This window comes from Carcharodon carcharias, chromosome 5 (assembly GCF_017639515.1).
Source record: "Carcharodon carcharias isolate sCarCar2 chromosome 5, sCarCar2.pri, whole genome shotgun sequence".
NCBI lineage: Eukaryota > Metazoa > Chordata > Chondrichthyes > Lamniformes > Lamnidae > Carcharodon > Carcharodon carcharias.
In genome coordinates, this window is record NC_054471.1 from 94284809 (window position 1) to 94301363 (window position 16555).

The following is a 16555-nucleotide window of genomic DNA, read 5'->3' on the forward strand; positions in this document are numbered from 1 at the left end:
CATCTGTGTAAATTAATAACTGATTGACTAATTAAATAAACAAAGTTGGATAGACTTGGCAGGAATGGTGGTGCACCATGAATGCAACATGTGGGAATCTGTAGAATGCTTTGCAATCCCGAACAATTATATCTGTGGTAGGTGTCTGCAGCTTGAGTAACTTCAGCTCACAGTTGCTGAGCTGGAATCTGAGTTGCAGATATTGTGGAGCATCAGGGAGTGGGAAGAGTTACCTGAACACTTTGTTCCAGGAGGTAGTCACACCCTTTAATTTAGGTAGAACTTTAGAGTTGATCAATAGTCAGAAATAGGGGGTTCTGACTGCGAATCAGGCAGGTTTAGGGATCCAGCAGGTAGTGATGAAGGAGCCTCAGTCCTTGACTTTGACCAACAGGCACAATGTGTTTGCTACCTGTGTGGCAGGTCAGAAAGACTTTAGGGTGGATGAGCAAACTGACCATGGCACCATTGTGCAGAATGACATTTAAGTGGGGGATGTGAAAGGAATGTGGCATTGATAGGAGACAATATAGTCAGGTAATGTTTTCTGCAGCTGTGATTGGCAGCTCCGAAGGTTGTGTTGCCTGACCACTGCCAGGTTAAGGACATCTCCTGGCAGGTGGAGACAAACTTGCCGAGTGGACGGAGGATCCAGTTGTCAAGGTCCATGTAGCAACCAACAACAGAGGTAGAATTAAGAATGATGTTTTCATGGTAGGTTGATGCTGACATCTGCAGCTTTCTGGAACAAGACTTCCTTCAAATAGTGCCAGGTAGGATGCACTGCCAATGGCAACCAAGGACACCACAACCCTAAATTTCTTTTTTGTTTCTAGGGATCCATAAGTGTTGTCCAGGTGACTGATGCCATGTTTGCCAGGGCTGCCAACTGCATCAACTTTGCAACTCACTGATAAGGCAAGTCAGAACAAGAGAGCCATCAGATTTTCAGCAATGATTATTCCCACAAGTACAGGGAGTGGAGTAACAGACTGCACACATGTGGCAGTCTAGGCACTTGCAGATCAACCAAGAGTATTTGGCAAGTAAAAGAGAGAATTTGAGGTCTAAATTAAAATGCAGAGCATCAAAGGTAATCATCCCTGGATTGTTGCCTAAACCATGTGCCAAATGGCATAGGTCCAAGCAAATTAGGGAATTAAACACGTGGTTCAAAGAGTGGTGTGGAAAGAAAGGGTTTGATTCATGAGGCACCAAAATCAAGAAAGAGAGTATTCCATTGGGATGGGCTCCACTTAAACCTGGCTGGGATCAGTGTCCTGGCAAATCCTCGTGTTGGAAGGGGATCGTTTCAGGTGAAGGGATATTTAGAAATTCAGAGAGAGAAGTCAAGGCAACAGAACAGCACAGTGATATGGCTAAAGGCAAGCAGAGTGGGGCACGAAGGGACAGAGTTTAACAGTAATTGTGATTCAGCGAGTAAGGGCCATACAGATCATGGTCGTAAACAAATGAAATTAAGGGCACTTTACCTGACTGTGCGAAGCATCTGCAATAAGACAGATGAAGTGGTGGCACAAACGGAGATAAATGTTTTGAAACTAATCACCATTACAGAGATGTGATTAGGGTGACCAATGCTGGGGAAAAAATATTTCAGGGTACAAAATATTTTGAAAGGACAAGCTGAATGACAAAGAGTAGGGATACTCCTGATGGTAAGGATAACATAAGGGTCTTAGTGAAGAAAGACCTTGTCTCAGAAGATCATGAAGTAGAATCAGTATGGGTGGGTATTAAGAATAGCAAGAGTCAGAAAATTAGAATAGCAAGGTAGCAAGCAGAAATTACTGGTGGAAGTAATTAAAGGACCCTTTACAGTAGTTGTACCATTGGACAGAACATTCTTCCAACAGTGAACGTTGAGGTGTTTGTCACTGCTGCGCTTTAGGACCCATCGGAAGTCCTGGCATGCACACAAGCACTGTAATCACCCGGGAAGTTTAAACCTCCGATGGGTTGATTTGTGCTGCTTGGGACCCTCTATAATTATCATTTATGCTGATCCCAACTTGGGCTACAGATGTGCAACTGACCCAGATACTTACCCTAGAATTGTTACACTCTGGTGTAACTCAGTGATTAACAGCATAATTCAACCCACCACCACCACACCCCCACACACACACATGCCCCATAAACCCCCTCCCGACTACTGACCCGACCACCCACCCCTGAACATCCTCGACCTGACTGCCCATACCACCAGTGCCCCACCGGCTCAACTACACATGCCACAAACAGACTGCCTACATGTCCGACTCACCCACTGAAAATAGTTGATGCTGTAAAAAGGGTTGTGTCCTTTGAGCTGCTCCTCTTCGCTATTCCTCTCTGTGTATACCTGTACTGAAGCATCACTGCTGCAGCCGGGACAAGAGGTCCTGGCTGGAAAGACACAAAAAGATCTGGACACAGCAATCTTCACAATCAGCGGTGATTGCCACAGCATCATTGGCTGCAAGATCTAGATCAATGTACTTATTGTGGGGGACTTTAATCTTCTAGAAGATAAGTCTACAGGGTGTCTTTATGACAATTCATTGTGGAAACAACTAGAGATAAAGCTGTTTTAGATCTAGTATTGCGCAATTAAGCAGGGTTAATTAGTGATCTCATTGTAAAAGATCCACTGGGAACTCATGATCATAATACAATTGAATTCCATGTTGTTAATCTCTGGTGTAACTCTTATAGAGTTGCAAAGAATAGTAACAAATCTAAGGATTGGAGGTGTTTTAGAAACCAGCAAAGGTCCACCAAAAAGTTGATAAGGGAATGAAATAGAATAGGAGAGTAAACAGGAAGGATAATAAGAACAGGTTGCAAGAGCTTTTACAAGTTGTTCTGCTATGACAGATGGTAATTGCCAGGCTGAACAAATCCCAAAGGGAAACTTGGCCAAGTAATTACAATGATTTGCAACTTGCACTTTTATTATGAGAAAGTATGTGTACTGAAGTCAGAAGTAAAGAGTCCACTACCACCTTTGGAGTTTTTAAATATTAAGTTAAAACATTTATTGACAAAAGAAAACTTAAACATACAAGATTACAGTTACACAGTTAAATTTAGTCTTACAACATTTCCCAAGAGACTGCTACTTGGCTAGAATCTCAAAATAAACACCCTTTTCAGGCAATAGTCCAAATAGATTCTTAATCTATAAAACATCCAGTAATATTACCACAAGGCACCCTCTGTTGCTATAAGGGAGGAATTTCACAGTTTTTCTCTTCCTCTCACTCGACAATGGAATTCTAAGGCTTTTAACAAAATCTTGCTTTCTGCAACAAGCAAGCACTTCTCTGGGGTGTCTAGAAGCTGATACTTCACGGTGCACTCTTCAAGAACTCATATGGCCACTCAACATACAGCTTTCAATTTTTCCTTAAATATATTTTCCCCCTTTTCGTCTTTAAAACCCATTGTTTAAAACTTTCTTTGCAGAATATAAAAATCTTTCACAATGTCATTATGGCCAGAACTTTTGGTAAAAAATAAACTTAATTACTGCCTTATTTATTCATGATTTTGCCAGTTGTAAAAACCTCACATCTCTTTGAAATTCAAACAGCTGGCACTTATCTCTTAATGCAAATTACCATTCATACCATATCTACTGGGATCTCATCTTAGGTCACCTATCTCCATTTCAAAATGCCTGCATTTACACCTAACCCATTTGATGATTTAAACTTTGCAGTCTGTCTTCAGTTTAATTAAATTAGTTACACACACACACACACAGCCCCCACAAGCTTGCTTCAGGATCCCACAGTAACATTAAGAACAATGATATTCACTTTATACCTCCATCCTCATAGAAAAATGAAGCATCATAATTTTAAAAGATGGTTTCATTTCCTCCACCCATTTCGCATTACTTATTATACTTATCTCTATACACAAAACTACTAGGTACCTGCATTAACATGACAATGTAAACCAATCTTTGCATTAACAGAGGTCATTTCAGTCCATTGTCCATGCTTCAAATGTCCAATTTCCTTTAAACTATAAACTTTTGACAATGCATCTGCAATTAGATTTTCTCATCCAGACACATGTATATTCTGTGAATTAAACAGTTGCAGTAACAAACTCTATCTGAACAGTCTAGCACTCCGGTCTCAAAACTTTTCCAAAATTTTTAAAGGATTGTGGGTCTGTATAAACAATTGTTTCTGAAGAATTGATTGCAATATAAACCTCAACTTGCTGCAACGCTAACACCAGAGTCTCTTTTTCGATATTTCTGGGGTACATTCAGCTTCAATGATAAAATATCCTACCGGCTTTTCAATTCCTGTTTCATGTTCTTATGACAACACAGTGGGTGAGTCGGACATGTAGGCAGTCTGTTTGTGGCATGTGTAGTTGAGCCGGTGGGGCACTGGTGGTATGGGCAGTCAGGTCGGGGATGTTCAGGAGTGGGTAGTCGGGTCAGTAGTCGGGAGGGGGTTTATGGGGCATGTGTGTGTGTGGGGTTGTGGTGGTGGTGGGTTGAATTATGCTGTTAGGCATTGAGTTACACTAGAGATTAAGTAGTGTAACAATTCTAGGGTAAGTATCTGGGTCAGTCGCACATCTGTAGCCCAATGTTGGGATCAGCATAAATCAGCATAATTATAGAGGGTCCCAAGCAGCACAAATTAACCCATCGGAGGTTTAAACTTCCTGGGTGATTACAGTGCTTGTGTGCATGCCAGGACTTCCGATGGGTCCTAAAGCGCAGCAGTGACAAACACCTCAACATTCACCGTTGTGGCCATTGGAAGAATGCTCTGTGCAATGGTACAACTACTGTAAAGGGTCCTTTAATTACTTCCACCAGTAATTTCTGCTTGCTACCTTGCTATTCTAATTTTCTGACTCTTGCTATTCTTAATACCCACCCATACTGATTCTACTTCATGATCTTGAGACAAGGTCTTTCTTCACTAAGACCTTTATGTTATCCTTACTATCAGGAGTATCCCTCCTCCTTTGCCTTTCAGCTTGTCCTTTCAAAATATTTTGTACCCTGCATAAATCACCAACTTAAACTGCTTGGCATAATTAGGTGCTGCCAAAATTGGTGTAGAAGTCAATACAGTTTTTAAACTGTTAAATGCATTCTGACACTCCTGTGTCCATTGACATTTCTTGTTCTTTTTTTAGTATTTGCTTGCTCCCCCCGTACACATAGATAGACTTTCCCTTCACATATCAAATTTGTAAACATTCCAGTAACCTGCCCTTCGGAACTCCCTTAGGTAAGTTGTGAACGCATTCCCGCTTCTTTAGCTACCGCTGATTCTTCCTGCTCTACCTGTACACAAACCACTGGTTTTTCTTGCCTCTGGATTTCAGAGTCCACAGTGTTGCTATTTCCAGAACTTTTCTGAGTTCCAATTACTTTTCCTTGTACCAAACCTGTAACTTCACGTGTCCAACCTTATTACAATGGAAACATTTAAGCCTTCGAGTGTCACTTCGACCCTCAGCACCTTCCTTTCTGGTCTGAGGAGCAATTTCCTGAGAATTCCCTGTTGTCTCTTCTCTTCCCTGACTACCTGCCTTCCTTTCACCTTCCTATTTTCTATCCTTCTCAGATTTAAAAGGGTGATGTAAAAAAGGTTTTTATCTATGGACTAGCTCATACTCATCAGCTATCTCTGCTGCCTGCCTAGCTGTTTTAACTCTTTGCTCTTCCACATGGGTTCCAACTACTGAAGGAAGTGAATTGCTAAATTCTTCCAAAAGAATTGCTTCTCTAAGAGCTGCATATGTTGTCCCTACCTTTAAAGCCCATATCCAATGGCCAAAATTACTTTGTTTTACTCTCATACTCAATTTAAGTCTGTCCACGCTGTTTCCTTACATTCTGAAATTTCTGCTTGTACGCCTCAGGAACCAACTCATATGCACTCAGAATAGCCTTTTTTACTGCATCATATTCCCCAGATACTACTTTTGACAGTGATGCATATACCTCATGAGCTCTACTTACCAACCTAGGCTGTAAAAGCAATGTCCAGATTTCTTGTGGCAACTTCATTTGCTTGGCTATCTTCTCAAACAAAATAAAGAATGCCTCTACATCCCTTTCCTCAAACTTTGGATGAGCCTGCACAAATTTAAACATCTCTCAACTGGGTTCTGGTATGGAAATAATTCCTTTCCCACCTTCTGGTGCCTCTATTTTAACTGCTAGCCTTTTAAGCTGGTGTTCCCTTTCTCTTTCCTTCTCTTTTCCTCTGTTGCTAACTTCTCCCTCTGGAGGTCAAGTTTTCTCAGTTTCATTTCTCTTTGAAATGCTCTCTTTTTCATTTTCTCTTTGCCTCCAATTCAAGTTTTTTCATTTGCAACTGAAGCCTCACTTCAAACAGCTAACACTTCATTCCTTACTTATCCCCTAATGCAAATTCCCATTCATACTGTATCTACTGGGGTCTCATCTTAGCTTGCCCATCGCCATTTCAAAATGCCTGATTTTACACCTAACCCCTTTGATGGTTTAAATCTTGCAGTCTGTCTTCAGTTTAATTAAATTAGTCACAGACACACAACCCCCACAAGCTTGCTTCAGTATCAGACAATAAAATTAAGAAAAATGATATTCCCATTGCAAAGCACGGCCAAAGATGTACTGGTTAGGCAGATTAGCTAAGGTAAATTGTCCCCCGATGTGTGTGTGTGTTGTGTGTGAGGGTGTATGCCGTGATGGATTGGTGTCCTATCCTGGGTATACCCCACCAATGCGTCCATTGCCTGTCAGGATAGGCTCTGACTCCCTGTGACCTTGAATTGATACTCCCTTTACAAAATATATAAAAAGGAAGAGGGTAGCTTAGTAAAGGTTGGTCCCTTAGAAGCAAAGACAGGAGAAATTATTATGGAAATTGAGGAAATGGCAGAGATTGAACATATATTGTCATGCTACAATTGTACAAGGCTTTGGTGAGATCATACCTGGAGTATTGTGTGCAGTTTTGTTTTCCATATTTAAGGAAAGATACATTTACATTCAATGCAATACAGCAACTGTTCACTAGATTGGTCCTAGGGATGAGAGGGTCGTCCTATTATGAGAGACTGAATAAGTTGAACATATATTCTCTGGAGTTTAGAAGGATGAGAGGTGGTCTCATTGAAACATACAAGATTCTGAAGGGATGTGGCAGGGTAGACTCAGAGCTTGTTTCTGCTGGCTGGGGTAGCTAAACATGGGGGCACAGACTCAGGATAAGGGGCCGATCATTTAGTACTGAGATTAGGTGAAATTACTTCATTCAAAGATTGCGTATCGTTGAAGTTCTTTAATCTAGAGGATCTTATACAGTCACTGTTCATTAAGCTCCAGAAGAAACCAAAAGCCCTAGTGTGGTCAGAGCACAGGGCAATAAGCCTCATGAACCATATGATGAAAACGATAATTATTTGAGAAAGAAATGGTCAATCTGTAGAAGCAGAGATACATGAGTTACGCCAGTCAGGAGTCAGACCAAAGAAAGGAATAAGAGAAGGCATCTTTAACTTTTGCGTAGTCATTGAAAGGTATTTGGAAATGCAAAAAACCTATATATGTATGCTTTAAGACAATGGGAAGGCATTTGATAGAGTTCACTATCAGAAATTAATGGAGTGCTTAAACAAACTAGAAATTCATAGAAATGATAAAAGGATAATTTAGAATCTATATTGGAATCAATCAATAGTGATGAGACTTGATAGTGGCTTGTCAGACAGCTTCCCAATCAAAAGGAGTGCACCAGGCATGTGTTATGTCCCCCAAATACTCAACCTGTACACTAGAGCTATCTTCAGATATATGGATCACAAATAGTGATAAGCAGAGACCTAACACCAGAAGTAAAAATTGAAGTAACTGGATAAGTCCTGGAAAAAGTGAAAACGTTCACATACCTTGAACAGCTTATGGGAGACATAATTATGATATCCGAAGGAAAATTCAGATAGCCAGGACCAGCTTTGTCAGAACAAAGGATATGTTAACATCAAAGAAACTGAATCCGGTGATACATTTTGTCATCTATATTATATGCCTCAGAGGCATGGAAGTATAGATCGATGGTAAACGTAGGAGAGAGAAGCAGAGGAGAAAATAGGTGATAGATATAACGGGCTGGATGCAGCTGCCTCTTATGGAATGTAAGGGTAGCAAAGAGGTGGAAATCCATGGCAGTTAACCTTCTGGGAAAAAGATAACACCAACAAACAAATGAATGCCAGAGGGTTGTGGATGCTCCATTGTTGAATATACTTGTGGCTGGGATGGACAGATTTTGGTCTCTCAGGGAATCAAGGGATATGGAGAGTTGATGGGAAAGTGGAACTGAAGCCCAAGATCAGCATAAATGGCGGAAAAGGCTTAATGAGCTGCATGCTCTAGTTTTGTGTTCTTGTGTTCATTGGGTTGCTGGCAGCTTCCTTACAAGCTAGCAAGTTATTTTGATATTTTAGCTCCCCGTATGTACTGACCTGCCTGCCCTCTGCTTGCAGGTTAAAATTCGCCCTAAGTCTCTGTGCCTCTTTCACCTCCTTTTAAGATGTTCCTTGAAATCTACCCCTCACCGGTTCAAATATCCTTAAGTGATTCTGTGTCAAATTTTGTTTGATAAACATCCTAAGCCATGTCATGGGAATGTTAACTTTGTTAAAGGTGCCATATAGCTTCAAGTTGGTGTTGTTTATATTCAAGCGTAACACCTGTTTAATCTACTTTTGTACAGGCTGGGGACATCCTCAAAAATTTTAATAACAGGATGCCCAACATAGGAGGAACATATAAGCAAGGTTACAAAAAGCCATAACACAATGATGTAGGGTCCGGGGTTTTGTTCAAATCAGGAATGAGAAACCACATAAGATAATGCCTATCTGCGAGGTCATTTTTATACCTGTGCCCAGCACACATTCTCCAGAACTAGGGTGCACTCGTATATGGAAGAAGGGAAATATGTAAGTGCTTAACCATGAATGGCAGAAAATAGCCACAGAAAGAAGGCATAGGTGAAGAAAAGCATTTTATTGTAGCTGTCAAACCAAACATTTGTTAATATTAGATCCTGTATTCTCACTGCAGTTTAACATCATTTTAAATCAATCAGGCAATCCGAATTTAACAAAAGATAACCAACTGAAAGATAGTTTCAGCTTTCATACAATAATTACATTAAAGAAAAATGTAATGGACAATTCTCTACAGGTTTTGGGATGCTGTGAAACTTCATGTTAGTATAGTTCAAGGCGGCTGCTATGTAACTATAACAAAAATACCGTATAAAGTGGAGGTATCCATAAACACTAACATATCAAAGAAACTTCATTGTGTGACTTAAGAATGTTGTCATGCATATTTGTTCATTATTTCTGAAATACAAATCAATTTCTCCACCATAAGAAAAGCAAATCGACAGCAATACTCTTAACAGTGCCACACTGTCCTGAAACTTCTTTTACTGGCAGTTTCTGACAACAGACCATCATCTACAAGTTTGAATGTGATTTTTTAAATTGGTGTGGATGAGTCCACATTCATATCCCTACACTACAGAGAAAAACAACTGGTCCTCCAGTGTATATTAAATAATGAAACATTCGAAGCTAAAGCATTTTTTTTTTTAAATATTCAATTTTGTTTTCTGTAAGTTTGAAAGCAGCGATATTGACAAGATTTGTACTCATTGAAAATTATTTTTCTGATACATGATAAAACAGTCCTGAGCACAGTTATGTGGAAGCCTCAAGGAATGCTGTGCAACATCTTAAACATTGTTGGTATACTTCTTCAAAATCCACTTCACTTCCCTGGGAATAAGAAAACAAATAAAGATTAAAAATAAACCTCAGCAGACATATTCACTATTAGCACAGAAAATGGGAATGAAAAAACAAGCACCATTCCACCTTTCGAGCATTTTTGATATTTTAAATTCTGTGCACAACTTACATAATAGGGATCTTGTATGATGAGATGATTCTGTGGGTCAAATGATCCAAGAAGTTTTATTTCGGATTTGTATTTCTTCACCTTTTCAGCCTTCCTTTTTAAATCTCTGCAAATTTATCAAATATAAACTAGGTTTCCTTTACAGATTTAAAATGGATCATTTCAACAATAATTTCAATTTTAAGTTATTTCCTCCTCATTCTTCAATATTGGCAAATGAAAAATGCAGCTATTATACATAATTTAAGAGACACTATTTAAAATAATTAACTTTTGATAAAACTGTTACCTTTCAGAAGGGTCAAATCTTAAAATGAATCTACGGTATACAATTTGGCCATGGAATAACAAATCTATTATTTTCTTTCAATTGAATTATATATTTAATTCAATTTTAAAATGTGAAATAATGAAAGGCTTCATGCAACCTTATGTGAAATACAGCCATGGTCATCCACTTGATAGACCTTATTCTGTAAACCTGTTCACAAGACTCAAGGTCTTTATTCAGTTGTACCCACAGTTACTAACTATCAATGATCCATCAATGAGGAACATGATTAATTGTATAGGTCTGTATTCTAATTTATTTTCCAAATAAGAAAATCTGTCGTACAGAACATGTATGAAGCAGATATGATGCTCAAATTAAGACTCATTGAAAAAATAGTTGCAACCCCCAATATCTCTTCCAATCCAAGATGCAGTTACACTTTGGTCGGTAACTTCTGAGCTCCAGGTTCTTGTAACTGGGGGATACCCCAAAGGTGCGCTGGGAAATTGCCACCACACCCCAACCCCGACCCCCAACTCCAGGTAAGTGGCCTGGGAAGTGCAAATTTCTAATGGGCAACTGTTCTGCACTGAGAAGCATCCGAAAATGTGATTTAAATCGCAAACTTCAGGTGGTTTCAACTGTCTTACATCAATAGATAACCAGAAAAAGTTAGGAGAATCGAAACCACTTCTAGCTTCTGGGTAACTATTTTACAGACTCACACCGAACCCTCATGGGACTTCCCCGGCTACCCACACTACACCAAACCACCCCCACCCACCCACCCCTCTCAACACCACAGGCCACCACCTGAATCTCCAGGAGACTCCCCCAACACCCTTGTCCGCATCTCCCCACCACCACACCTCCCCCAAACCCCCGGCTACCTTCCCTCCCCCACAGGACTTTCCACAGCCCCCAAATCCCCAGGGCACACCCCCATCCCTGGGCTACACCCCCTCCCATGGGACTTTCCCAACAACCAAACCTCCAGGGGACTCCACCCCCCCTCCCCATGGGACCTCTCCCCCCGACTACTTGCCCCTCCCCACGAACACTTCCCAAACCTCCAGCTGATTCGCCCTCCTCCCCGCCTTGCCGAGTGCCCAAACCACCTGACTGTCTGACTGCCGTCCCTTCACCCCCTACAAATTCTAATCAATCACCTGGCTACCTGGCTTGAAGGTGGCTGGAACTTTAAAGCTACCTGATATACAGCAGCTGGTGCTGTAAAAAACAACATGGCCTCATTGCGTCCGTCACTGAAGCCTTCAGCCTAAGGCTTCAGAAGTATGCTGCTCTACATAGTTCATGCCCGACCTGAGTCAGGAGGTCAGGTGAGAAAGGATCGGAGAAATCTGAAGGTAAGAAAATAGGAACGGAGTGGCAATCCAATCTCTGATTGCCACTCCACGGAAGTTCAGGCCTTGCTTGTTTAAAGTTGGTGCAAAATGGTTTTCAATTTGATAGATAAATTGATAGCATAAATCCTGCATCAGCTTTTGACTTGGCTGCAGAATGAAACATAGCAAGGCTTCAGGGAAGCTGTAGTTTCGCACTGCTTCAAATTACCCTTGCATGTACATCCAAGACAGTGTAAACCATGATTGGGCTTCCTCGGCATATTATAATTTTTAAAAAAGTTTAATATTGAATTAAAATGTTTAGAGAGTAAAGATTCCGATTGGGATGGGACAATGTTATGCATTTGTGTAAGTAAGTTAGGAATAATCTTCTAAATAGGGCAATTGAAGTTTCAGCCAAGCAGCAACTAGGCAATGTTAACAAAGTCCTGCCTAGCTAGAGCCTAAACTGCAGCTGCTCATCACAGACTGATATTTCTGACAAAGAAACAAACTTCAAAAGTAATAACTGATTCAAATGGACAATAAGGAACTACAAAAAACTATGAAAGTAAAGTGATATCACAGTAATTCTCTTCAGAGTGAATAACCTCAGTATGTTTAGGAAGAACTCACAACAGACAGAATATTTAAAAAAATTGACAGCAGTGTTAAAAACTCCAAAACCAGTTTGAAAAATAAAAACCCAAAAAGTAATCAAAAAACATTTCGTCTACAAATTTATGTTATCCCAAAATCCACCACTAGCATTTACAATAATACTAGTCTGTTGTATTAACAGACAAGAGGAGAGGGTTTTCTGGGCAGGAGAGGGCAAAATCTCAGAGATGCTAGTTCTAAGTATTGTTCTAAATGCTGACGTTGTAGAAGAGCAAATATAGGTGTTGTGGTATGTGTAGCAACCACTTGAGAAAAGAACAAATTAAAGCTCTGCTTAGCTCTGTATAGTTATGCCATTGGAACCTTTCATCCACTGATACATACAACTGGCAAGTTGGGAGCCTTTAATGTATATTCCAGACTTGCAAAAATCTGACTTGGTTGAAATCAGATACTGCCCTCTAGTTTCCAGTGAACATTATCAAATCTTACAGCAGAGAGGTGGGCTTTGTATTTCTGCCAGTGCTTTGATAAAGCTATCCAATATACCACAAAGTCCTGGCAAACATCAATGGCTTGTCATGACTATATGTTGCACCCACTTCTTGGCTCCAGATGAATTTCAACTAAATCATAATTTTGTATTCGCAGGTTATGGACAACAGACTAATCCAGAAAAAAATGACATACTCTATTCCTTTGTCAAAGTAGATCTATCCAGGCTTGGCTCCCTTGCTTGAAATACTGTGAACAACATCTACAAGGAGAACAGTCCTAGTCCTATCAAATGCTGGTTGAGGAAATTGAATTGGAGGAGCTGAAACATTTTGGCGCTTTGGAGTTGCAGAATTCCCCTTCCTGCTTCTCTGTATTCCTTCGTGATTGTTGTGGTTAAGTAAATTTTCTCACCATGAGATGAGAGTTTACCTCCTTGCATAACATGTCCAAATGTAAGAAGCCTATTCTAGTGGCAATACTGATTCTAGTGTCATAGATGACTTTTCAGTCTCCAGATGTGGATCCCCATTCAACCAATGCATGTATTTTGATAAATTATTGCATTAAGACTCCAAATACTCTTTTCACTCTTATTCATGCAAGTTCCTATTTTAAGGGTCAACTTAAATATAAATGTTTTTCTGCAAATCAAATAATATATATATATATATAAATACTGTGTCCCCAAAGTATATTAACTTTCATAATATTTTTCTGGTTTATTGTGAAGTAGGTTTATGGGGGTAAGTATTATTGGGTCTGTCTGTGTGATTTAATTACATTTGGAGTCAAGTAGACAGCAAGTTTAAATCATCAAAAGAAGCTAGGTGCTTGATATGCTAATGAGTAAATACGGATGCTGGCTAAGCATGTAAGGTATGAAGGGAATTTGCATTTTTAGATAAATGAAGGGAGATTTGGATTTCAAAAGGAATCTTAGCCCGTTTATAACTAGCTAGATAAGCAAGGCTAAGGAATGTGTTTATTTTTCCCCAAAGGTTATTGGCATCATGAAAGTCTTTATATTAAGAGGGAGATCGTTTCAAAGACATATGAAACAACAGAATTTACATATTAGAAAGATAAACATATATAAGGAGAATGAAGGGCTATGTGAAAGGAGGCGGCCATGTAAGACCTAATAGGAGTGTGTGAAAAGCCCTAATGAAGCCTCCAGCATTTGTGCTTAAGTCTGTTGTCTAACAGAATTAAAGCTCAAGAAAGGAGCTTTGATAAGTTAGATGATACATACTACTACCATGGTGCGTTGGTGGTGGAATGGATGTTGAAGGTGGTGGATGGGCGCCAATCAAATGGGCTGCTTTATCTTGGATGGTGGGAAGCTTATTGAGCATTGTTGGAGCTGCACTCATTCAGGAAAGTGGAGAGTATTCCATCACACTCCTGACTTATGCCTTGTAGATGGTGGACAGGCTTTGGGGAGTCAGGGGGCAAGGGACTCTCCACAGAATTCCTAGACTCTGACCTGCTCTTTTTGCAACAGTATTTATATGGCTGGTCCTGCTCAGCTTCTGCTCAATGGTAGCTCCTAGAATATTGACAGTGGGGAATTCAGCAATGGTAATGTCATTGAATGTCAAGTGGAGATGGTTGGATTCTCTCTTGCTGCAGATGGTCATTGCCTGGTGTGACTGTTACTTGTCACTTAGCAGCCCAAGCCTGAATGTTGTCCAGACCTTGCTGCATATGGGCATAGACTGCTTTAGCATCTGAGGAGTCGTGAATGGTGCTGAACTTTGTGCAATCAGCGAACATCCCCACTTCTGACCTTATGATGGAAGGAAGGCATTGATGAAGCAGCTAAAGATGGTTGGGCTTAAGACACTACCCTGAGGAACTCCTGCAGTGATGTCCTGTAACGGAGATGATTGACTTCCAAAAACCACAATAATCTTCCTTTGTGCTAGGTATTACTACAAACAGTGGAGAGTTTTCCCTGATTCCCACTGACTCCAACTTTGCTAGGGCTCCTTAATGCCACACTCCGTCAAATGCTACCTTGATGTCAAGGGCAGTCACTCTCACCTCACCTCTGAGTTCAGCTTTTTTGTCCATGTTTGAACCAAAGCTGTAATGAGATTCAGTAGCTTTGGCGGCACCCAAACTGAGTGTCAGTAAGCAGATTATTGCTAAGCAAGTGCCGATTGATATTTTCTTCCATCACTTTACTGATGGCGAGTAGGCTGATGGAGGGTTAATGGGCCAAATTGGATTGTCCTGCTTCCTGTGTACTGGGCATGCCCGAGCAATTTTCCATATGGCCGGGTCGAAGCCAGTGTTGTAACTGTATGGAACAGCTTGGCTCTGGGCACGTCAAGTTCTGGAGCACAAGTCTTCAGTATCATTGCCAGAATATTGTCAGGACCCATACATAGCCTTTGCACTATCAGTGCTTTCAGCCGTTTCTTGATATCACGTGGAGTGAATCGAACTGGCTGAAGACTGGCATCTATGATACTGGGGATCTCCGGAGGTGGCCGAGATGGATCATCCACTTGGCACAAGTGGCTGAAGATTATTGCAAATGTTTCAGCCTTATCTTTTGCACTGATGTGCTGGGCTCCTCCATCATTGAGGATGGGATATTAGTGGAGCCTCCTTCTCCAGTGAGTTGTTCAATTGTCCACCACCATTCATGGCTGTATGTAATAGGACTGCAGTGCTTAGGCCTGATCTGCTGGTTGTGGAATCACTTAGCTCTGTCTATCACTTGCTACTTCTACCGTTTTTAAAAATATATTCATTTGTGGGATGTGGGCTTCACTGGCTAGGCAAGCATTTGTTGCCCATCCATGGTTGCCCTTGAGAAGGTGGTGGTGAGCTGCCTTCTTGAAGCACTGCAGTCCATGTGGTGTAGGTACACCCACAGTGCTGTTAGGAAGGGAGTTCCAGGATTCTGACCCAGTGACAATGAAGGAACGGCGATACATTTCCAAGCCAGGATGATGAGTGACTTGGAGGGGGACTTCCAGGTGGTGGTGTTCCCATCTATCTGCTTCTCAAGGGCAATTATGAGTGGACAGCAAATGCTGGCCTAGCCAGCGAAGCCCACATCCCATGAAAGAATATATAAAAAAACAAATTGCATAAGCAGCAAGTGATAGACAGAGCTAAGCGATTCCACAACCAACGGATCAGATCTAAGCTCTGCAGTCCTACCACATCCAGCCATGAATGGTGGTGGACAATTAAACAACTCACTGGAGGAACAGGCTCCACAAATATCCCATCTTCAATGATGGAGAAACCCAGCACGTCAGTGCAAAAGATAAGGCTGAAGCATTTGCAACAATCTTCAGCCAGATGTGCCAAGTGGATGATCCATCTCGGCCTCCTTCAGAGGTCCCCAGTACCACAGATGCCAGTCTTCAGCCTGTTCGATTCACTCCATGTCCTTCTAGATGGTAGTGGTTGTGGGTTTGGAAGGTGCTGCTGAAGGAGGCTTACTGAGTTTGGCATGCAAGTAGTCCTGCGTTGTAGCTTCACCAGGTTGACACCTCATTTTTAGGCATACCTGGTGCTGCTCTAGTCACGCCCTCCCTTCACTGAACCAGGGCTAATCCCCTGGCTTGGTGGTAATGGTAGAGTGGGGCATATGCCGGGCCATGAGTTTACAGATTGTGGACGAGTGCAATTCTGTTGCTGCTGATGGCCCACAGCACCTCATGGATGCCCACTCCCGAGTTACTAGGTCTGTTTGAAACCTATCCCATTTAGCACAGTGTTGGCGCCACACAACACGATGGAAGGTATCCTCAATGTGAAGATGGGCCTTAGTCTTCATCAGGACTGTGCAGTGGTCACTCCTACCGATGC

At 41.2% G+C, this 16555-nt stretch overlaps 1 protein-coding gene across 2 annotated transcripts in view; it reads right to left on the minus strand.

Moving 5' to 3' along the window:
- Window positions 1-9036: 9036 nt before the first annotated feature.
- Window positions 9037-16555, minus strand: part of acp1 (acid phosphatase 1) — a 34764-nt gene continuing 27245 nt past the window's right edge. For both annotated transcript variants that reach the window (XM_041187649.1, XM_041187650.1), the window contains exons 5-6: window positions 9980-10085; window positions 9037-9837 (exon numbers count right to left, since the gene is read on the minus strand). In XM_041187649.1, the coding sequence (XP_041043583.1) occupies window positions 9760-9837; window positions 9980-10085 (184 nt within the window). In that variant the 3' untranslated portion in view covers window positions 9037-9759. The remainder of the gene's footprint in view (window positions 9838-9979; window positions 10086-16555) is intronic.